Source organism: Lepidochelys kempii, chromosome 5 (genome assembly GCF_965140265.1).
Source record: "Lepidochelys kempii isolate rLepKem1 chromosome 5, rLepKem1.hap2, whole genome shotgun sequence".
NCBI classification, from domain to species: domain Eukaryota; kingdom Metazoa; phylum Chordata; order Testudines; family Cheloniidae; genus Lepidochelys; species Lepidochelys kempii.
The window spans coordinates 40,116,700-40,139,207 of record NC_133260.1 but is presented as its reverse complement, the minus strand read 5'-3'; the positions used below and the strand labels follow the sequence as shown (position 1 = coordinate 40,139,207).

Genomic DNA, 22,508 nt, shown 5'->3' with positions numbered 1-22,508 from the left:
AAATGTCACCTGAATAACCTTATTTCATCTTTTATAGTACATTAAGCATACATATTTAACAATCTTTTTAATTATTACCTTTCAATGACAACAGAGTTCTTTCTAATGAATTTGTAGCTGCAGCTTCATCTCCTGTAAAGATCTGTTGTAGGAATGTATCTGTGTGATGATTCCATAAGGAACAGGCAAAACTATAAATTCCAGATGCTAACTGTAAAGAAAAAACAATCCACTTGAATCCCAATATTTGACACTAGTACAATAAATTTATAGATTCATAGATCTTTAAGGCCAGAATGGAATGTAAAATCTAGTCTGACCTCCACTATAACATAGGCCATCATCACTCCTATATAATAGCTTGTTTGATTAAAAAAAAAAAAAAAAATCTTCCATAAAGGCATCCAGTTTTGATTTTGAAGACAGCAAAGAGACAAAGAATCCCCCACTTCTCTTAGTAGTTTCTTTCAATTATTAAAAATGTGTTCCTTTATTTCCAATTTGAATTTATCTGGATAATCCACATGGCTACAAAAAGGGTTTTGCGACAACAATTTTTCTTGCTGGAGAACAAAATTGGAGAACTGGTTTCTTTTCAAACAAGTTTCAACACAACATATATTGTAGACTGGTGAATGTCTGTTACACTCTGCTCCAATTTCTAGTCATATTTATGTTGCGTAATAAAAAGTAGTAGTACTGTACAGTATGTGCATGTGTTGAACCCTGTTTTGATGACAGCTGCATAGTTATGCATATTCTTCACTGATGAAGCATATTAAACTGATTTTCTTCCCCAAGTTATTTAAGTTAAGAAATGATAGTGAGGTTGAGACAGTCAGTCAGTTGCAAATTTAAAAGTGTGGAGCAAGTCTTTATATATAAATAACTCAATTTACATTTCAAAAACCTTAATCTTTTATCCATCCTGCAAAAAAGTAAAGGGGCATACTGTATTTAGAAAATATTAGAAGAAATAAAGGTTACTTTCATGTAAGAAGACAGGATGATGCCCTAAATTTCCCAGAATGAGTTATTCCAACCTAGAGAATGAGGATTTAGTAGTCTGCACTGAGTTTCCTGCTCATTTATCCCATTAGATCGAGTGTATATGCACTTGATTCAGCCTCACAAAACATAGGTAAGCCAACAGAGACCAAGAATATTAATGCAGAGTCCTCGTGACTCTAACTTCCCTAGCATCTCATTTCCTCACTCTGGCTCTCTGGCAGCACAGCTCTAATGGAGCCATGCTGTGAGGGGCGTCCAAACAGTCACTGTTCCCAGAACACTTCTTGTGTATGGTACGCAACAGCTGTCCACACTACCAACCAGGAGTCTGCGCAAGTTAATGCTAGTTCAGTCACAATAAATCTGCAGTGGGCAAACTCGTGGGTTTGGAGGTGAAAGGGAATTTATACTACTGAAAGCAACTGCTCCTCAAGCCCCAAAATGCTTTGCATCCATGGAGTCTGAAGTCTGTAGAGAACCTGCAGGGTTTCCGTTGTTCCCTGGGAGGAGAATGCTGCAGAGATGGCCTTCCCTGACCGAGTTTGCATTCTCCTCATGTAAATGGAAAGGTGTATTTGAGCCTTTGAAACATTTTCAGGGGTAGTAGGGGAAAAGCACAAACATCTTGGTTGAAAATTTAACGAGTGGGCAAAGGAGGCTGGCATCATGGGCCAATCAGAGATGGGAGTCCACCTGTTGATCACTTTAGATAAGCTATTACCAGCAGGACAGTGGGGTGGGAGGAGGTATTGTTTCATGATTTCTGTGTGTATATAAAGTCTGCTGCAGTTTCCACGGTAAACATCTGATGAAGTGAGCTGTAGCTCACGAAAGCTCATGCTCAAATAAATTGGTTAGTCTCTAAGGTGCCACAAGTACTCCTTTTCTTTTTGCGAATACAGACTAACACGGCTGTTCCTCTGAAACATTTCAATAATGAATGAGACAGGACAGGTATGACAGGGATAAGCTGTGAAGCGCCATGTAAGTGAATGCAAGTAGTAATTTATATTTGATACAAACAGAGAAGGGGGAACCAGTGGTGAGGTGATGTAATGGGCTAGGAGAATAATCTTTCCAGCAGCATTTTGAATGGATACGAAGAGAGTAAGGATGCATTTGTCAAGGCCAGACAAACGGACACTGCACTAGTTGAGACATGATAGGAGGATAGCTCGGACAAGAGTTTTAGCTGTGTGGATGAGTAGAGAAGGTTGTATCATTGACATGTTATGAAGAAAGACTAAGCAAAATTTAGACAGGAGGATCTAGAACACAGATCTGAGTTAAAGATGATGCACAGGTTACAGGCCTGAGTGATAGGCAGGATGGCAGTGTTGTCCACAGTGATCAAGAAAAAAGGAAAGAAAGAAGAGAGCCTTCAGGGGATGGGAGGATATGAGCTTTCTTTTTAGCCATGCTGAGCATGAGCTGACAGCTAGACATCCCCAGATATTAGTTTGAACAGAAGGAGATAGGTCTGGAATAAAGAGGAGGATCTGTGAGTCATCAGCATAGAGATAGTAGCTGAATTTGTAGATGAGATTATCCAGAGATAAGGTAAAGAGAAGGGACCAAGGACAGAGCCCTGCAGAACCCCAAAGAAAGCTGTAGGATGGATGAAGAGGACATTCTGAAGGTCACACTGAAGGAGCAATTAGAGAGGTAGGAGGAGAACCAGAGAAGGAGAGAGTCAGGAGAACAAGATTTCAAGAGGAAGAACAAGGTTGACTATGTCGAAGGAGGCTGACAAGTCAAGGAGGATGAGAATGAGGTACTGGTTCTAAGCTTTAACTAGAAAGAAGTCATTAGAGACTTTGGCGAGAGTGGCTTCAGTGGAGTGCAAAGTGGGGAAGCTGGACTAGAGAAGGTTAACAGTGGCACTGGAGGAGAGGAACCTCAGACTGCTATTGTAGACAGTGCCTTCAATGAGCTTTAACTATCCACAATGACTGCAAGATCTCTTTTGTGACTGGTAACAGCTAATTTAGTCACTATCATTTTGTACGTATAGTTGGGATTATTTTTATTAACATTAATTACGCTTTGCACTTATCAACACTGAATTCATAAACCACAGTCTCACATGGTAAACCGTGGTGCTCATTTGATCAACAGTTATGTAAACCAATAGTTATGATGAAAAACCCAATTTTTTTTTTTTTTGCTAATTAACAAAAATACATAACCCAGGGACCTCACCAACCTCACTATATGCTGTCGTGAATTAAGTTAAACTGCATTAAGACTATTTTCATTCAGAATGAGTGTGTCCACACTGGGGTTTAAAGCAGTTTAATGAATCCACTTTAAATTTACACCTGTAGTTAATTTGGATTAAACTTTCCTGAGTGGCCCCGAATAGACAAGCCCTTAGTTCGTTTCACTCTCGAATCATGGGGTCAGCACTAGCATCTTCACACTGGCCTCAGAGAGCAGTTTAGGAATCAGAGGCAGCATGCTGTATTTTCATACGGACAGCTGAACCAGATGTTCAAAATATGCTTACCTGGGTTAGGGGCTTTTGCTCAACCAAACTCTTGCAGGTCATCTTATGCAGGAAGCATTAGGGAGTAACTTGTACAAGAAAGTGGGTCAATCAGATCACAAAGGCATTGCAGCAACTTGATGCGCCACCTTTGGCAGAATGACTGAGGACACTTGGGTTTCAAGAAGAATGCAAACAGGTCTGTTAAGGCCACAGCTGCCCCCAATCAAACACAAGAGACCAAAAGACAGAGGAAAGGAGATTATATTTCCCTAAAAGCATTACACTGTAGCTTAGAGCATCTACCACATAATTATATTTTCCCTGAAGGACGACTGACCACCTCAGCAAAGAGATTTTTCTGTCACCTTTTTTTTCTGTGAATTTGGACACCTATTAATGTGTACTCAGACAGCCCCTATTTGTTCAGTTAAATAGTATTGAGCATCCTGAATACACACCCTTGCACAACATGAACCTGAATATTAATGCCCGGCCTATAATGAATTTGGAAATACCATCAGCACCTTTCTAGATAACCATTGTTTAATATAATTCTTGACAGAATGGTACTAATACAGTTCTCTGTGCCTAATCGTGCTAGAAAACAGCTTTACAAAATATACTTCATATTAGCTGACAGTGGGTGGAAGATGCACTATTCTTTAATATATAGGACAAATCTATAGGCTATAATCAATAGATTTTTACAATGGTGACAGCAGTTGCATGAGGCCTGATTTGTCCTTTTCATTCAGACCTGTTAAATTAATACAGGCAGTTGAATGCTGCCTAGGATAATTGAATTTTATTTCTCCTCTGCCACAGAGATCCTATGAGATGTTGGGCAAGTTATTTAAACCAAACTTCCTACAGGCGGGGACTAATTGTGTTCCCAATTTCTGGGTGTTGGTCTTGAGAATCCAGAGTCTGATTTACAGAAATGCTGAGCACTCACAGCTGCAACTGAAGTCAACAGAAGCTGTACTTTGAACATATAAAGTGCTACATAATGTAAAGTACTCTGAAGAATCAGGCCATAGGTGCCTCATATTGGGCCCCCAAAATTAGTGAACAATTTTGACCTTCGTCTCTTTGTGCCTCTGCTCCCCATGTGTAAAACAGGAATAATAAAAACCCCTCACGTCACAAGGATGTTGTGAAGATTAATTAATGACTGTGAAACACTCTGATACTAAAGTGATGAGCGTCACAGAAAAGCCCAAGAGTAAATTCATAATTTTGTATTCACAGCACTGTTTGAATAGCGTGCAGTAAATAAAGCTTACGGGGTCAGATATTATACAAGAAAACAAAATGTTGAATAGCTTCTTGTTAATGGAGCCCCCTCCATCTTGTGCACTGAATGAGGAAGGGGTCCTGTGGCAAGAAATAGTTACTATGTAATTAAAGACTGTATCATGATGCATAACATAAGGGGATTGAATAAAGGTTGTACAGGATACTGTAATGCTGTCAATTTCCTAACTTTTGAGTGCTTCATTTTGCAACTTTACAGAAATAAAACTGAAAAAAATATTAATTTCCTAGGTTTTTAAAAAAGCAAACTGAAAAAACAAATTCCATCACATCACATCATATTGACACCTTCGTGTTCTTCTGCAGAGTTGGAACCTTTGGGTCCACCGCACACAGACCTCTGCCACTTTAGAGGATGGAATTACTGGTAGCAATAATAGGTTGTTACCCTCTATGTAGAGCAGTATTAGAGGGAGATGACACACACATTTGGCCAGTGGGTTTCACAGATATTTACAGACAGCAAAGGAATGGCAAAACTTAGCAACCTTGGGTCCAGGCTCTGGAGAGGAGTACTCTAGAGATCGCAGTCCCTTCTGCTTGTCTGTTTTGTCCTCCCTAGAGCTCATCCTTCTACCCCATCACCACCAACCTGTCCTCCTATCCCATTTCCAGTCTCCACTAAAGTTTCTCATCCCAGTGCCAGTCTCCTTCACAGCCAGTTCTAGTTTCCATTCTACCAGCTCCTTGTCCAATCTGTCTCTCCCTCACTGTGACGTGCACACATTGGATCCAATCTCAGTCTCCCTTTTCACCAACAAAACTCTTCCCTGACTCCTTGTCCCAATTGCCCAGCCATTCCCAATTCTCCCGCTGTTCCTGGCTCATCCCATCTCCCTCTCTCCATGCTCCTTCTCCTCACTGGTTCTCTTTCTCTTCTTCCAGACAATCCCACTATCTCCTCTTTGCCTGATTTTGTGTCTTCCCTCCCTCATCTTCCCCTGGTTTCCCTCACTGGCTCCCAATCCAAGCCACCCACACACACCCCAGCTCCCTGTCCCAGCCTCCAAGCCCAACCAGCCCCAACCTCCAGTTCCCATTCCCAGTCTCCTTATCCAACCAGTACCAACCTCTAAGCCCCATCTGCCAGTGCCAGCCTCCATCCCTCATCTCGAATGCCCAGTCAGTCCCCAAATCCCCTCTTCATGTCTCTCATTCACAGCTGCCTTGTCCACTAGTCTCTGTCATCCCCCAATGATTACAAGTCTACTTTCTGTCTTCCACCCCAGTCCCAGTCTCACCAAATTCCTAGCCCCAAACTATTCCTTTCCCATCCCCCCAGTCCAGCTCTTGTTCCCTCTGCATTCAAGTCAGTCAGCTTCCTCCTCAACACTTCCCATGCGCCAGCAAGGGGGTCACTGAGAGCACTGGAGAAGCAGACTCCTGGCTCTCAGTTCCATTGCCCGGCATCACTTTGGCACATTCCATTCTTCTGAGCCACACCTAGTGTAGAGCATGCCAAGTCACAATGTATGTATGGTGCACATTCAGTCTGGCCAGCAGTAGCAGTTGTTAGGGAATGGAGCATGCTCAGGGTGGATGGAATCTTCTGGCACTTTAGATGCTGAATTCTAAGAATTCTCTACTGAGCATGAGCAAACCGAGTTTTCAATGCCTTGTAATTTGGCCAAACTTGGGGGGATTTTCACAGGACAAGCAAAAGACACATCCCACCTGATAAATTTTGAGTGTCTGCTCCAAAGCAGGGAGGCTATGATGGGGTAGTGAATCCTAATGGTCACCCACCCCATCACGTGGCATGGCCCTTTAAGAGGCTGAAAAGATGCTGCTTAGGAAGGACTAGAAAACTTGATTAACAGAACCCAACTCCAGGGAGGAGAGCTGGGGAGACTCCTAGGTAAGGAGAAAGTGTAAAACTAACCAATAAAGTTGTGTTCCAAAGAGGAGGGCTGGGGATTCTTGTGAAAGGAAGGACTGAAAAGGGGTAATCCCGAGAAGGAATTGGGAAGGTTTCCGAGACCAGAGGCTGTTTACTGACATAGGAAAGAGTCTCCTGAAGGAAGGAGCCAGCCAGAGACAGCTAGTTAGACTAAGCCCAAGGTGATAAATGTCCCTGGGTGTGTCTGAGTGAGCTTCTATTTGTGCTTATGGCTATCAATAGTAAATTATAAATAATAAATAATAAAACACTTGCAAGGAGGTTGCTCTTTGATTAAAAAAGATCTTTCTGGACTTGTTTATAACCCAGGTTAAGGGAAGTGAGGACGGGTTCTCCTGTGATGTCATACCAAACCGAAAGGGGCACACACCGGACCTCCACACCATCACAGAGCCACTAAAGCTTCTCAGAGAATAGGTCACCAGAATTTTTTTTTTTTTTAAACACAGCAAAGCAATGTATTTTTGCCCTAGCCTCATACTTGTAATTACTGAATCATGTTGGTTAAAATTTAAACAAACAAATCAGCCTGAGGAAGACATCTAGCATGGAAAATTTCAGCCCAATGGTTAAAAGTTTGTGAGAGTAATGAGCAACTGAAAACAGGATCTTATCATGGAAAGCATCAGGCAACCTAATAGGTGGTGCTACCAGCTCACCTTAGTCTACTGTTTTAAAAAAAAAAATGCATTACATATTATGACTTATGTCATGTATAGAGAATAAATAACCATTTATGAAACCCTTTCACATGTAAACCTCCCATGTACCCACTTCCACAACCCATCACAAACCTTTTTAAACAAATATGTAAAACTGCATTTCTACTCCTCTCTCAAGCCCAGAATATTACATGTTGCATTATCAACAGTGTTACTTACATCATAGAAAAGTTTCCTATCTGCAGCAAGTCGTTTAGATGCCAGAGTCTTAGTAACATGATAAAAAGTAAGTAATGCTCTGTGTTGGCGGAGGTCATCTTGGATTTTCACTGATTCTAGAAGAGTAGGAATAAGCTCTGGCCACTGTCTAGGGCAGTCCAGCCTAGCAACTTTAGCAATCAACACAGAGATCTGAGTGGCTATCTGCAGAGAAAACAATTACCAGAAAGACACACATAAGGCCAAGACAGATTTCATAAAATTTACATTCCAGAAACATAACTTCTGTTACATTTAATAAACCCGCTATTAAAATTTTAAGTTAGTTGTTTAGTTGAGACTTCAGCCAACATTTTACTATGTTACTGGATTTTAAAGGGCAACTAGAGTCATTATACACATTTTAGCAGCCCTATTGTAGTTAGGATTCAATAATTTAGAGACCATTCTTGACCCAGTGAAAAGTTTTTAAGCTGACCTCATTTCCCTTCCTGTTTAATTCTATAAAGGTTTTTTTACACACACACACACACACACACATATATATAGAAAGCTAGGTAGTGTTAACAATACATATGGCACTCATCAGCATAGTATATGAGCACCACTTCCTGTTTCTATACATGGCCTTTTTGCCTTCTCTATTTGTATAAAGGTAAGAAAAGTGTAGGCAGAACATAATGCTAAAAACAGGCTGTAGCTTCAAACAGCCACAAACTAAGTGCTTGGAGCAGCTAAGCATTTAAGCACATGCTTAAAGTTATGCACTCTAGGCACTTTACTGGATCAAGGACTTAGCTTGCTAGTCTGCTTCAAGCAGCAGTAACTTGTCCTATTTCCCCCTGAGATTTGCCATGGATGACTATGTTTTGGGGGGGTTTTATGGGTTGGATTCATGAGCAGGCTCATCACCCTTTTCCAGCAGCAGCCAGTCTGTACAAATTCGCAAAAAGAAAAGGAGTACTTGTGGCACCTTAGAGACTAACCAATTTATTTGAGCATAAGCTTTCGTGAGCTACAGCTCACTTCATCGGATGCATACTGTGAAGTGAGCTGTAGCTCACAAAAGCTTATGCTCAAATAAATTGGTTAGTCTCTAAGGTGCCACAAGTACTCCTTTTCTTTCTGCGAATACAGACTAACACGGCTGTTACTCTGAAATCTGTACAAATTAAAACTAAAGAGGATGGTGTGTGTTTGTGTAAGTCACTAGAACTACTTGTGGTTAAACTCATCCGTAAGTGCTTTGCTAAATCAGAACCTGAGGCAGCTTGCAGTACGAAGAGTTGCCCAGGTTCAAAAACCAGTATTGGCCCCTTGCTCCATCCAAAAAGACATCTTCCAGTCAGGAGGGTCAAAAGATATGCTCCAACCAGCCAAAGAGAGACAAAGCAAGCTATGGGGACAGAGGGAGTTTGCAAGGGTAAAAACATATAACTTGTTTCATTGCTTCTTTAATTGTCCGACCTAAGTTTTGATATCTCCAATTTCCCATGCAACACCCCTTCCTGCCAGTTTTTTTATTATGTCATTGGCAGTAGAAGGAGGTAGAGTTACTGGTGAAATTCAGATCCTGTTTTCTCTTCCTTCCCAACAGCAGCACAAAGGGCTAACAGGAACGGAAAGGCTGTCAGCAGCTTAGGTAGATCTGCAGGATGGCCTAAAAAAAAAGTATTAATGAGGGCTGGTTTTGTAAGCATCAGAATCAGCCGACTGATATCTACAGAAGCACTTTGATTCTTTGTACCCTCCATATGGTTGATTTATTCCTGGGGTGCAGGGCTGCATCCATATATCTTGTGGATTTCCAAAAATCAGAAGCTCTACTACTTACCAGATAGTAATATCCTACTTATTTAATCTGCACACACACACACACACACACCTTTTTCTATAATTTGTCTGGATTTGTCTATATAATTTAATTTGTCTGAGTCTTCATTGCCCAACCTTATGAGCAACATTATGCACGACTGTAGTGTTCATGTTACAGACCTGCTGTCAGAAAACAACAATGAATACTGTTCACCAAGAACCCAACCCATCAAGCTGTACAGTTGTCCATGATAAATACACCAGGTAGACAGTGAACCAGATTACGGGCACTTAGGTACTACAGAGAAAGGTGCCTGTGAATTAAGATACAAAAGAAACTTCATACTACTGCAAAAGACAAAAAGGTTTTAATCCTTTTTAAAGGCATCTTTTTTGAAGCCCTAGCTATTTCACAAATTGAAATGCTCAAAAATGGAAAAAATGCTCAAGTAGTTTAAATGAATAAAAATACACATAGGTGCCAGTGTGACCATGCAAAATTTCAGTTTGCAAATAAAGCACCTGAGATGGTGGAGATTGAGGAGGGTTCTCCAGCTACTCTTCATTTTGGGAACTAGGAAGTATGATGAGCAAAAACCCTTCCCTTGGTACTGAAGAGTTACACCCACTCTTGTTCCTTGTCGTAAGAGGGATTCTACTTCTTGTATGAGAATCTCCTCATGAAAATGGCCCCTGAAAAGGAGTGAGGACGGGGGTTTTGGAGGGGCAGGGAGGTAAATTTGATCACAAGCCTATTTTTTTGTTGTTATTGCATTCCAGAGATGGAAAAATAGTGCTAGATGATCCCCAAAGGGTGTATGGGAATTGGTAGGTGTTGACGTCACTGGTTTGCAGCTCTTGAACACCAATCAAAAATATTGTTTAGATGGGAGCTGGAACTGGGATGATTATATTTCCACAGAAGGTGCATGGAAACAGAACTTCTGAAAGCTTTGCCTCTTATGGAGTGGCACATAAGGTTGAGCTATTGGTCTAAGCTTCTATGACTGGCTGTGGCATTTTCTCTTTGGGGCAGGGGTACATATCCCAGGGAGCAGATGATGGTCCTTTAGAGAGTGTAAGGATTCATCTGTCTTTTGGTTAAAAAGATGAGTTTCTTCAAATGGCAGGTCCTCTGTGATATTCTGGACCTCCCTGGGAAACCCCAAAGCATGAAGCCATGATTCACGTCACATTACAAGATGTATCTGCTGTGCATCTACCTCTGATTGAAGAGTGGTTCTGGCAACCAACCTGCCTGCCTCAATGAGAGCTTGAAATTGAGCTCTATATTGTTGCGGAAGATTGTCGACAAAGAGTGTGAATTTGCAATAGTTCAAGTAATCATACTTAGCCAACAGTACTTGGCAATTGGCTATTCTGAACTGGAGGCTAGTAGAAGTGAAGACCTTCCTTCCCAATAAATCAAGGCATACACCCTCCTTATTGACCAGAGTAGATCTAGAGTGTTGCTGTATAGATGTTTCTGTGGCAGCCTGGATGACCAAAGAGTTAGAATTAGAATGAGAAAAGAGAAATTCTGCCCCTCTGGATGGGACAAAACAGTGTTTTTCTTTCCTCTTAGGGGTATGGATGCAAGTGACTGGGATACGTCAGAGTGTTCTAGTTAGTTCCAAAATGGTTACATTAACAAGAAACGCAATTTGGCTGGATCTGAAGGATTGGAGGATCTGTAGCTCCTCCGCAACCCTAAGTAATAGTTCCTCGAACTGCTTATAGTCATTGTGGGGATGGAGATGCAGTCATTGGAGTGACTGCTTCATCCAGAGATCCTGAGAACAGTCTTGATGTTATGGGCAAAACTGCCAGATCCAGCTCATAATCATCCCTTTCCATCGGGTCAGGAGGACTCTCTTGCTGTCCTCTCACAAAGGAGGAGTGGACTGACCCCCTAATGGATTGTGTCAACTCTGCAAGGTGGTACAGGTCCCACAGTCTCCATTAAGGGCACTAAGCTGGGTCAAAGAGTGGTTGGGAAGGTCCCCAGGGCATGGGGACCAACGGCTTCAAGGCAGATGCTGAGGTGGGTGTTGGTTGCAGAATGATCCAGGTCCCCTATCTGGGAAAGCATGCCTCAGTAGAGGAGACATTGGTTCTTTGGGTGGTTCAGAGACTCCTGAGAAAGAAAACACTTATTCTGGATCTATCAGCAGTTCTCTCCACTGGAGGGAAACCATGGTTGGATGACGGAATGGGAAACAGACACCTCCCACAAGCTGCATCTCTTGGCGGAATCCAGACCTCCATTTTGAGGTAAGGGCAGGATTGTGATGAAGACTGGGGATCCGGGAAAGCAAAAATGTTGTTGGGGTAGAGTAAAACTCTGCTCTCCCTGGAGCACAAAGGGTCCTGGCCTGCCCAGAATGACAGCGCTAGCGCAGCTACAGTTTGTGCCACAGTTAAGTAAGGCAGAGCCAATGCTGCTGGTGGTTGAGGCTCCCTGTGTTTGGCTTTTGTCAGTGCCATTGTTTATCGGGGTTTAGGCTTAAGTTGGTACCAGAGCACTGTCACTGGAGCGTGGTCTGGTAGCAAAGGAGCCCTGTATTTGGGGGCTCCCTTGTCATGATCCTGAGACTTAGGATTTTCTAAGTCCTCATGGGATGAGTGGGAAAACTTATTTGACTTATGCAGAGTTGTATCCAATTTTGAAGAGATTTTGGAGGAGAATTTGCTCTTGTTTTTATGAGAATGCTCCTGCCCTCCCGACAAGACCCCAATGTGGGATCTGTGGGAGTAGATTCCCTGGCTCGTAAGTCAGACCTCACAACAGGATGTATACTCATTGCTGAGTCAGGCTGATGTACTGGAGGGGGATCCTCCAATCTGAGTCCAACTGCTTGTTCCATTAAGCAGTTCTTAAGACGAAATTCCCACCCCCCTGGGGAAGGAGCAGCAATATACTGCACCTTGCCGCAATGTGAGCTTCCCCGAGGCTGTACTGGCAGCACTGATGGTCATAACTGATTGAGAAGAAGTGTTGGCAAGAAGCACAGATTTTGAAGCCCAGAGTCCTGGACATAGTTCAGCACCCGCAAAGGGGTACTGGTGGAAGGGATGAAGAATCTAACTATAAACATAACTAAAAACTATCAAGTAAAATTCTCAACTATTTACAAAATATATACATATGATTGAACAATAAAGGAAGATGCAGCTCTGAATGCTGGAGTTTCCAACCCAGACCGAGCAGCAGGATGAAGGAATTGGAGAGGTAGACAGTCCGCTCTGCCCTTTATCTCCGTGATTAGAGGCATAAGGAGAGAGAGGGTACATGTACGGACCAACAGACACTGCCTTCACAGTGGAATAAACTTAGGGAGCAGCACTCAAAGAATGAGTCTTTAGTCTGCCTCAGACAAACCCAGAAGTGCAAAAATTAGTTATTTTAAAACACAAGAAGATACAAATTTAATTCTGAAATATAAAAGGGTGTAATTATGGTAATCCATTCAAATTAAGAAAAACTTGATACTTAAGAAAAGCTTTATTCTGTGATAAAATCTTATATCCCACATTAACATGAAATACTATCTGAAAGGAAACATGAAAATTGGAAATTCTGTCACATCTCATTTTTAAACTTTCATTAAAAAAAAAAGTTACATCCCAATAAGAGCACTTGTTAAGAGAATAACTAATCATCATTAATTTCATTACTAACCTGATTCACTGGTTCATTGAAATTGGTGATGAGCCCAGCACGCAATGTAGATTTCTCCTCTTCCGAAAGAGCACTGTTATAATAAGATGTTTAATTAACATGTTATATTTTCAAACTATAAATCCCCCCCAACTTTTAAGGCATATTTATAGAGAGTTATTTTTATACGTAGTATCAGTAAAAAATTTGAAGACCCAGGATGGATAAAAATCAATGATTTTTTGAAAAATCAAAATATTAGATTTGTTAATTTAAATTGAACATTTTTAATTTAAATTGTTTTTACTACTTACATTAGATACAAGTTTATTTTTTAAAAATAACCTATTTAAAATTAAATTTGAAATTGACAACCTATTGTGAGACATATACTTATAATCTATTGAAATCTTTTAAAATTAAACAAAATATAATATTAAGCAGTATACGTTTGCTGCCAAGTTTTAAAGAAAGTCAGATCACTGAACGGCTGGAAGTCACTGGTTAAGCACCTGGAACCATAACATGATGAGCATGCTAAACCAGCTTTTGACAGCAGTAGCCTCTTCTGCAGGTGCAGTGAGAATATTTTCTTCATTTTAGTTTATTCAACTAGTTCAGCTCAATGACTAGTTTATTCAAAGTTAAGAAACCAATTAGGAACTGGAAAAGCATGAAAGCTTGTTTTTTCTTCCAATCTGAATCAAAAGTAGGTGTGAGAACATGAGATCTACTAGTTCTAAAATCTTCCAGGACATGACGACCTGAAACAACCACTTCAGTTCACTAACTAAGGATAATACATCCTTTGATTAATAAATCAATCTTAAATGCAAAACGTGTTTTAATAATTTTTTTTCTTATGTATCTACCACATTTAAGGTAATTTTATTTAATTAATTTTTTTTAAAAAATGCTGGTTTTGTGCATGTTTAATTGAATTCCAATTTCCATCCAAATAGAGCATAACACAAATCACAAGTCACAAATCACAAGTAATGTCATTCAACATTTTCTAACATACTGTAAAAATTAATAATCTAAATATATGTAAATTAAGCTATATAACTGCTTAATTAGTGTAGACAGAGCATATCCTCTGGCTTATAAGAAAGGAGAACCAAATTTAGTGTAAAGGCTGTATTTAGTTGCAAATTAACATTTTAATGGTTACCAACCAAAGAAAAAACCTTTCTGTGGGAAAATAACTAAAAAAGTACAAATGCAAAATATGATTAAAATTACTTAAATCAAGGTTTCCTGTATCCTGATTTAAATCAAGATTAAAATCAGTGATTTAAATTGCTCTGATTTAAATCAATTCACCCTGAAAAGACCATTTCCATTTGAGTTTAATACATCTGACTGGATGAAGAATATTTTCATGCATATAGTTTTCTTGCTACTAAAAAAACTTCAGCCTGGTTAAGTATAAAAAGATTATTATTCAGGTCATTGACATTTGAGAAAGTGGAGAGACAATAGGAGGACACAAAGATGGACGAATACATGAACTTATGAGACCTTTTGTCATCAACTTTTTATTGACTTCCAGCAGGGTATATAAATCACTTTACAAGCGGTTGTGTGTAAATAGGTAATACACACAGACTTATGACAGATTTATCTTGGTTGCAATCCATTATTAACAGACTCAAACCCAACACATATATCCTTTTGCAAGTTATTTGTGAGTGTAAGACAAATATAGAAAACAGGATCAAACTGACACTGTGTATGAAATATTATGTATAGAACTGTAAGCTGATGTACAAAAAGGAGGGATGAACAGTGAGGGACTTAACGCAAGTAAATAATACTTTTTACTTTATCTTTATACAGCACTGTACTTTTCACCAAAGTATTTTAAAGTATGTTTCAAACAATTAAGCCTCAAAACACCTATGAGGTTATTAGATATTGTATTATTTTCACATAAGGTTAAATTAAGCTGCAAAAAGATTAAGTGATATTGACACAATGCAAAAAACATGATTATAATTAAGTCATTCTACTGATTTTTAAACATGCATTTTCTTGTTTTCCTTTCATATCGTCACTACAGGGCAACATTAAAGTTGTTTGGATTACATAACAGTAAATGTTTATAACTTAACATGTTTGGATTTCTTAAAAATTAAATCTTAACTCTGAATTTCCCTAGCTTAATACTTGATTTGGGGATAATTACAATATCCCAGTAATGTTTATTTTTATCCTAAATTGAGATGCGCTATCAATTTTAATTCCATTTTAGCATTGCTTTGTCTGGGAATTTCCTTGTTTTTCCGTAATTAAAAGCTACATACATGAACACTAAAAGAAGAATCTCCAAGAGAATGTTATAATGTGATAGTTCTAATTATAATGACAATATGAAGTATCAACATTAGATCATTTTAACTTGTATGACCAGATTCACAATAATTTATCCCACTCTAGGTTGTGCAAAACACACAGACCAATTCAACTGAGTTCAGAGCTGCTTTGTTTTGCCACAGCAGCAAATCCCAGTTTTCCCTGTCCCCGTTTTTGTACCTCCCTATATTCACTTGTGAACATGGAGAGACCTTAATTTCTCCCTGCCTCTCTCCCTGCATTCATCTGCATGCATGTTCCCCCTCTCTCTCACTTTCGATATTGAACAGATCCAGTGCCAACAGTAGCTTTAGAAAATAAAATTTTAGGATTGAGTCATTTGTGCCATTGCTTATCACAACTGAAAATGTATCTGTCAGCAGAGGCAGGAGCATAAACCTTCCTTCAGAGAAACTCAAGAATGGCCTCTAATCTCCCATTTGTTCTCAACGAGAATGAACCAAGTTGCTTTCTGGGAAAATGGATACCCGCTATGCAAAGACACGGATACAATCTGAAGGCCCAAGTCAGCTGACATGGGCCAGTCATAGCTGTGCCAGAAGTCTTCTACCACAGTATAGACATACCCTAAGTCCTACTGAGAAACAATAGGAGAGAAAAGACCTTCTTAAAAAGGCCTTCTTAAAAAGGCCAACAATCAAAGGCAATTCTTCTATACTATAACTTTATTGGTTACCCTCTTTTGAATGTAAAACTTTGATTTATGAATATTAATGGCAAAAAAGACCATTAATAGTAAAAAAAAATTCTTCAGACAGACAATGTATGAGATTTCAATGAGTTTTCATTATATTCACTGACAAAGTACTTTGTTAACTCAGAGTGAAGCTTGTTCAGTGCTATCTCGTGATGTTTCAGAATGCTGAGTTCAGCAAAACTCAAGCTTCTGAAAACCAATGAAATAAAAAGGGATAGTGGGTGCCATGCACTACCTGAGCTAAATGTGGAGTGACTGAGATACTTTGGGGTTGGATCAAAGCCACGGTTGGACTCCCACGTATGCACAAAAGAAAACACTATTAGAATCTGTCAACCTTAAGAAAACACAGGTTTTTTTCAAGAGGGCTCTATCTCATGAACTGCTTTGCCAGATGATCCCAAATTTGAATTACACATCTTATTCCATACCTCCTGATGCACACCAAATGCCAAGACAATCCAAGTAACCAAGCAAATTTTAGAATACTTAAGAGTTGCTTACTGGATAACTTTTCTAATATTAACTATAGCAGAACTGCCACTCCACTACAGTGGGAAATTTGTAATAATTACATTATTAATATAATTTGGGACAAGAAAGTAGTCGGACACTAGGTGCTAAATTTCTTTAAGGACATATTTTTCAATTAACTCAAACCAATTTACCCCTAAATTCTCAGAAAATTCATTCCACACAAGTGTAAGAGCTATAATTTTGGGGAAGATATGCTGTATTCTTTATTTAAAACAACAGTTTTATCCTGGTTTTAAGTGCAAAGATCAATTAATCTAACTTTGGAACAGCACTTCCACAACTGTATGTGAGTGCGCGCATGCACATTATAAAAGTGTACACATTAAAAGAGTGTTAAAATTACAAAATCAAGCACTCAGAATTAGAAAATGTTACAATTTAGGTTGATTGTTCAACTTTAATTCTGACTCATCGGACATTTAGCTTTATTCAAGTAAAGTCTTTATACTATATGATCACAAACCATTTTTCCACGGTACAGGAGAAAGCCATTGCAGCAGATCTGTCTCATCTGGAGGTTTATGGGTGTGGCTGCTTCAGAAGAATGCAAGAGACTTAGCAGGGCCTAGGACAGAAGTAGGCAAACTTTCTGGGTGGGGAAATTTTATGCAGGGCCATGAACGTAGGGCTGGGGCAGGGCTGCAGGAGGGAGTACGGGGTGTGGGAGGGGGTGCAGTGTGCAGGAAGGGGCTCAGGGCAAGGGGTTGGAGTGCAGGAGGGGGCTCATGCCAGGGGGTTGGGATAGAGGAGGGGTGCGGCAGGGGTCTCAGGGCAGGGGGTTGGAGTGCAGGCTCCAGCCCAGCACCACTTACCTCAAGTGGCTCCGGAGTGGTAGGCTCCCTACCTGCCCTGGCCCTGCACCACTCCCAAAAGTGGCCACCATGTCCAGCAGTGGTTCCTGGGGCTGGGATGGGGCAGGCAGCTCTGCCGCAAGCTGCCCTCACCTGCGGGTACCACCCCCAAAACTCCCATTGGCTGCGATTCCCCATTGCCAGCCAATGGGAACTGCGGGGGAGAGTGCCTGTAGGCAAAAGCAGAGCACAGAGCCCTCTGCCCCACCCCCCCACCCCTAAGAGCTGCAAGGACGTGGTGCCAGCCGCTTCCGGGAGCGGCACAAGGCCAGGGCAGGCAGGGAGCCCCCCTTAGCCCCGTTGAGCCATGGGGCTGGCAATCCCGTGAGCTGGATTGAAAGCCCTGACAGGCTGGATCCGGCCCGCAGGCGGTAGTTTGCCCTTGCCTGCCCTAGGAGTACGCACAGTGCAAGTGTCACATGAAAATTAAGAATAAAAATCTGTAAACATTCTACTGCACATGTACAAAGCAGTATTGACAACCTCTAGTTTTAAAAAAATCATGAGTCATGTCCCAAAAAAGTCAGACTGGCTTAAAAATCATGAGATTTTAAAAAATAATAACTGTCTTACTTGCTTTCCAATTTTTGAACCTTTAGGACTCACATTTATCAGCTTTTCTCTGCATCCATGAGGCTAGAAACATTCTCTTTTAAAAATGAGAGTTGATATTCTCATGAAATTGTATTACTTCAAGTCCTGGGGCTTGAAAACTCCAAAAGCTCAAAAACACGTCTCTTTCACCAACAGCAGTTGGTCCAATAAAATATATTACCTCACACACCTTGTCTCTAGAGATAGAACTGGTGAGACAAGTGGTGGTCCAGGAAGGTCCTGTCCTAGGTCTTCACAAGGATGATGTGAGTAAACCATTGTCCTGATACTGATATAAGGACAATTCTATACTGTTTACCTACTTGTTTGGCTTGGAGCACTTGTGCTTTTACTAATTGTGTTAATAAAGCCATTGCAAATTCAAAAGGATGAGCATTTCTCTCATGCATGTCAGGGTTCCCAAATTAATAGTAACTCTTAAGTCCAGGCCTTATCATGGGACGAGAACTTGTCAAACCACAGAGTGTTAACTGGGAATTCTGAAGTAATTTCAATTTAATTAATATACAACCAACAAAAGTAAGAACCAACTGAAAACAAAGGATTACAATGGGAAGGGTTATGCAACTTTAATACACATATCACTACCACTCCAAGTATGATAAATATATAGCTAATCAAAAATTAGAAATTCAACATTTGAAACATTCTGACATTTTGTCCTTAAGGATACTTCTGTCTTGTTCTAAGGCATTACATCACCTACACGATCTCCCACAAACTCTCACATTTGAACCCGTTACATTTCCCACCCATCACCAACATGTTGAGTCTCCCTCTCCCAGCCAAAAACTGAACACTTCTCTCCAGAATCAGCATAGGCACCAACTAGAGCCATGGTTCTCAAACTTTTGTACTGGTGACCCCTTTCACATAGCAAACCTCTGAGTGCGACCCTCCCTTATAAATTAAAACCACTTTTTTAGATATTTAACACCATTATGAATGCTGGAGACAAAGCGGGGTTTGGGGTGAAGGCTGACAGCTCGCAACCCCCTAAGGGATCCCCAGTTTGAGAACCCGTGAACTAGAGAACTGCTGAAGAACATGCCGAGTGATTTCCAGCGTTTAAGTCTCATGCCTCTACCAAATTTCCAGCTCTTGCCCATGAAAGTTAGCATAAGGTATGAACTCAAACATTGATTCCACAGCCTTCTACTCCTGTAGGAATTCTGTGCCACTGCACACATGCAGGATACATGTCCCCCAAAGATTTCTTTGCTTCCCTGCAGAAAAATGACTTCTAACGGGGAAGTAAAAGGAAGCCGCAAGAGAGGTCACGTGCCCCTCCCCAGCACTGCCGGTACATTGTTTCGGGCGCCTGAAGCAGCCAGCAGAGAGTTAAATCACCACAGGGGGTAAGGCTGGTGATGCCACAGCCAATGGCAGGCTCAGCTGCTAGTCCCAGCTGGGCAGGGGACAGGGAGAATGGAATTCCCTCTTCCCCTGTAAGGAGTGTCAGGGTCAATGCCAGGTCAGACCCACACCCAGAAATCTCCCTGCCTGTGCACTCCCCCAATTCCCCGCTTCCTGCCCGCATCATGCCTCAGCTACAGGGGGAGGAGTCACTGTACAGGGAGCTGCTCCATACATCCAACCCCTATGCATCTGGACCCCCCCTCATGCTCAGATCCCCCTGCACCCAAACTCCCACCCCGATGAGCCTCACCCCATGCATCCAGAGCCTCTCTGCATCCAGACCGCGCCCTCCTCCCCGCCAAGCTCCACCAACCCTGCATCTGGATCTCCACCCCTGCACCCAGACCAACCCCCACCTGGACCACCCAGATGAGCCCCCCTTACCCAACCCAACCCCCCCATCCCACTGAGCCCCAACCAGCTGCACCCACACCCCCACCCCACCAAGCCCCACTCCCCCAGCACCCAGACCCAGCCACCAAGCCCTATTCGCCCCACACTCAAATCCCCCCACACCCCGCTGAGCTCCAATCACCTTCACCTGGACTTCTCCCAGAGTCCTATTCCCCCAGAACCCCCATACAAGCCCCTGTGCATCCAGATCCCCCACACATCCCTTCCCAAGCTGCCCGCATCCAGATTGCCCCACACAGAACCTTTTCACTCCACACACTAAACCCCTCCACATTTGGATCCTGCTGCGCTGAGCCTGCTTGCCCCCACACCTGGATTGGGGGCCAGCGTTGGGCGTACGTATGAGACTCTGGCCCTCTCAATTGATATCTTGGTGCATCTGGCACAGAGGGGCAGGCCCCAGGGTATTTCTGGGGCAGGCCAGGCACTTGTGCTGTATCAGGGTCATATGGAGCCTCACCGCCAGCCCATGTCCTGGGGTGTAAGGGAGGACTGCAGGGTGGGCTCCCACCTCTGTGCAGCCAGCAGCCTGTGCTCCGCTCTGCCATCCTGGAGCCTCCACATTTATTTATTGACAAATAAAATATGCAGATTTTTTAAAGTATTGTGTGCAGAATTTTTATTCTTTTTGTACCAAAATTTTAATTTTTTTGATACAGAATTCCCTCAGGAGTAGTCTTTTGAATCACATAATAGATCTTGGTAACTGCAGTTCAACAAACAACATTTGTCATCCAACAACTACTGAACTGAAAATGAAAATATTTTTCATAAAAATTCAGTTTTATCATAGAATAATTCCCAAAACTGAAGGAACGATTTAAGAAAATCCTAGAAGGAAGATGCGGGAATGGCTGAGGGTACGTCTACACTAGAAATGTAAGTCGACCTATATTAGGTTGACTTACAGCCACCACAGTAATTACTGTGGTGGTACATGTCCACACTACCCTCCATGGGTCAGTGGAGCACTTCCACAGACCTATGAGGGCCAGTGTGGAGAGATGAGAGCCCGGTTTCTCAGCTCCACTGGCAGCTCCCTGCTGGGAGCCCGGCTGCCCTACAGGCTGCCGGCAGGATCTCGGCAGGCCGCCCTCCCACCTCCGCTCCCCGTTCCCTGCTGGGAGCGCAGAAGCCACCGTAAGGTGCCTGGGGCTTCACACCTCCCCATTTTCCGCTGGGCACCAGGGGAAGCTGCCTTGAGGGTTATGGTGAAGAGAGAACTCTAGTAGCCACTTATTTTGGACTTTTGCTGATGTCCAAATGCTGACAGTATATCATAGCCCAAATTTTTCATTCCGAATGTGGCACTTTTAGAATGATTTCTTATACCATTAGGTCAATAATAAGGAAGGTTTTTGCTAAGTCCAGAAACATCTTTCACAGTTTACTGCCATGAAAACATATTGCTATATTGGAAAACTGAGGGTCCTTTAGAAGAGGCAGCATTTGAGTGAAAATTCTTGATATATATAGCAATAACATACTAGAAAAACAGATTAGGGAAGTCAACTTTTATGCAAGTACAGTTTTAAGCTTTCCTTTCACATTTATTTAATGTAACTTCTTAAACAATTTGCGTCTATCTATTACTATATAATTTAACCATTTCTCACTCCTGTAACATACCAGATTCCATACGACTGTAGTTATATATCTTTTTTAGAGACGTCTGAATGAAAAAATTGTTAGACAATGGCATACTGTGCATTCAAAATAAGGAATTTTTAAAACATTTTATCAGGATTTACAGATTATACAGTGCCTGAAAGAAAAAAAAACCTCACACATTAACTGTTGGCACATGGAAAGATCTCTAGCAAAGGACCTAAATGATAATTTTCAGCAGAATGTAAGCTTTCACCTAAATCATTTCTATGAAGCCTTTATGGCTGCAGAGAGACACTTACAAATGTTAAATGAACCAGTGTTATCTTCCTGAGTTTGCTGACAGTTCCAGAATCTACATTCCTTTTCATAGTTTTCTCAAGCAACAGAGAAAAACGTACCAGACACTAGCCAGACTGATTCCCTTCTAGGATTCAGTTCTCCCAGCAAATACTACTATTCTTTAAAATATGTTATCTTAAAAATATACCTTTTAGCCTAGTCTAGACAAGCCTTAAAGGTCCAAGGCAATACAATACAGAACAAAATGAGATGTGGTCTTACATCAAACATTTATAGCAATTTTCCTAGTTTTCAGGGACGTTCCTTTCCAGCTACATCACATATACTCTCCTCTCTCCTACTCCCCAGATTAATTTAGACAAATTTATAGTACATGGGTAAATTTTCAAAAGTGCTTTAAGTCTCATTTTCAAAATGAATTTAAGCACTTAGGAGCCTAAGTCCAATTGACTTTCAATGAGACTTAGATGCTTATGTATCTTTTTGGAAATGGGACGTGGATGCTTTTCAAAATTTTACCCTACCGTTTTTGAATAGCTCTATAAAAGTGGAAAATATGTTCAGGAAACAGTAATTCCAATTATTGATCTGAAGTATCCGGATTCCATT

The 22,508-nt window shown here is 41.3% G+C and overlaps 1 protein-coding gene across 4 annotated transcripts in view; it reads right to left on the bottom strand.

Moving 5' to 3' along the window:
• The window catches only part of IPO11 (importin 11), a 297,819-nt gene that overhangs the window by 248,887 nt on the left and 26,424 nt on the right, over window positions 1-22,508 (bottom strand). For all 4 annotated transcript variants that reach the window (XR_012158885.1, XM_073344033.1, XM_073344034.1 and 1 more), the window contains exons 5-7: window positions 13,098-13,170; window positions 7,601-7,804; window positions 79-211 (exon numbers count right to left, since the gene is read on the bottom strand). Coding sequence is in view for 3 of the 4 variants with exons in the window: in XM_073344033.1 (XP_073200134.1) it covers window positions 79-211; window positions 7,601-7,804; window positions 13,098-13,170 (410 nt within the window). In the remaining variant the exon portion in view is untranslated. The remainder of the gene's footprint in view (window positions 1-78; window positions 212-7,600; window positions 7,805-13,097; window positions 13,171-22,508) is intronic.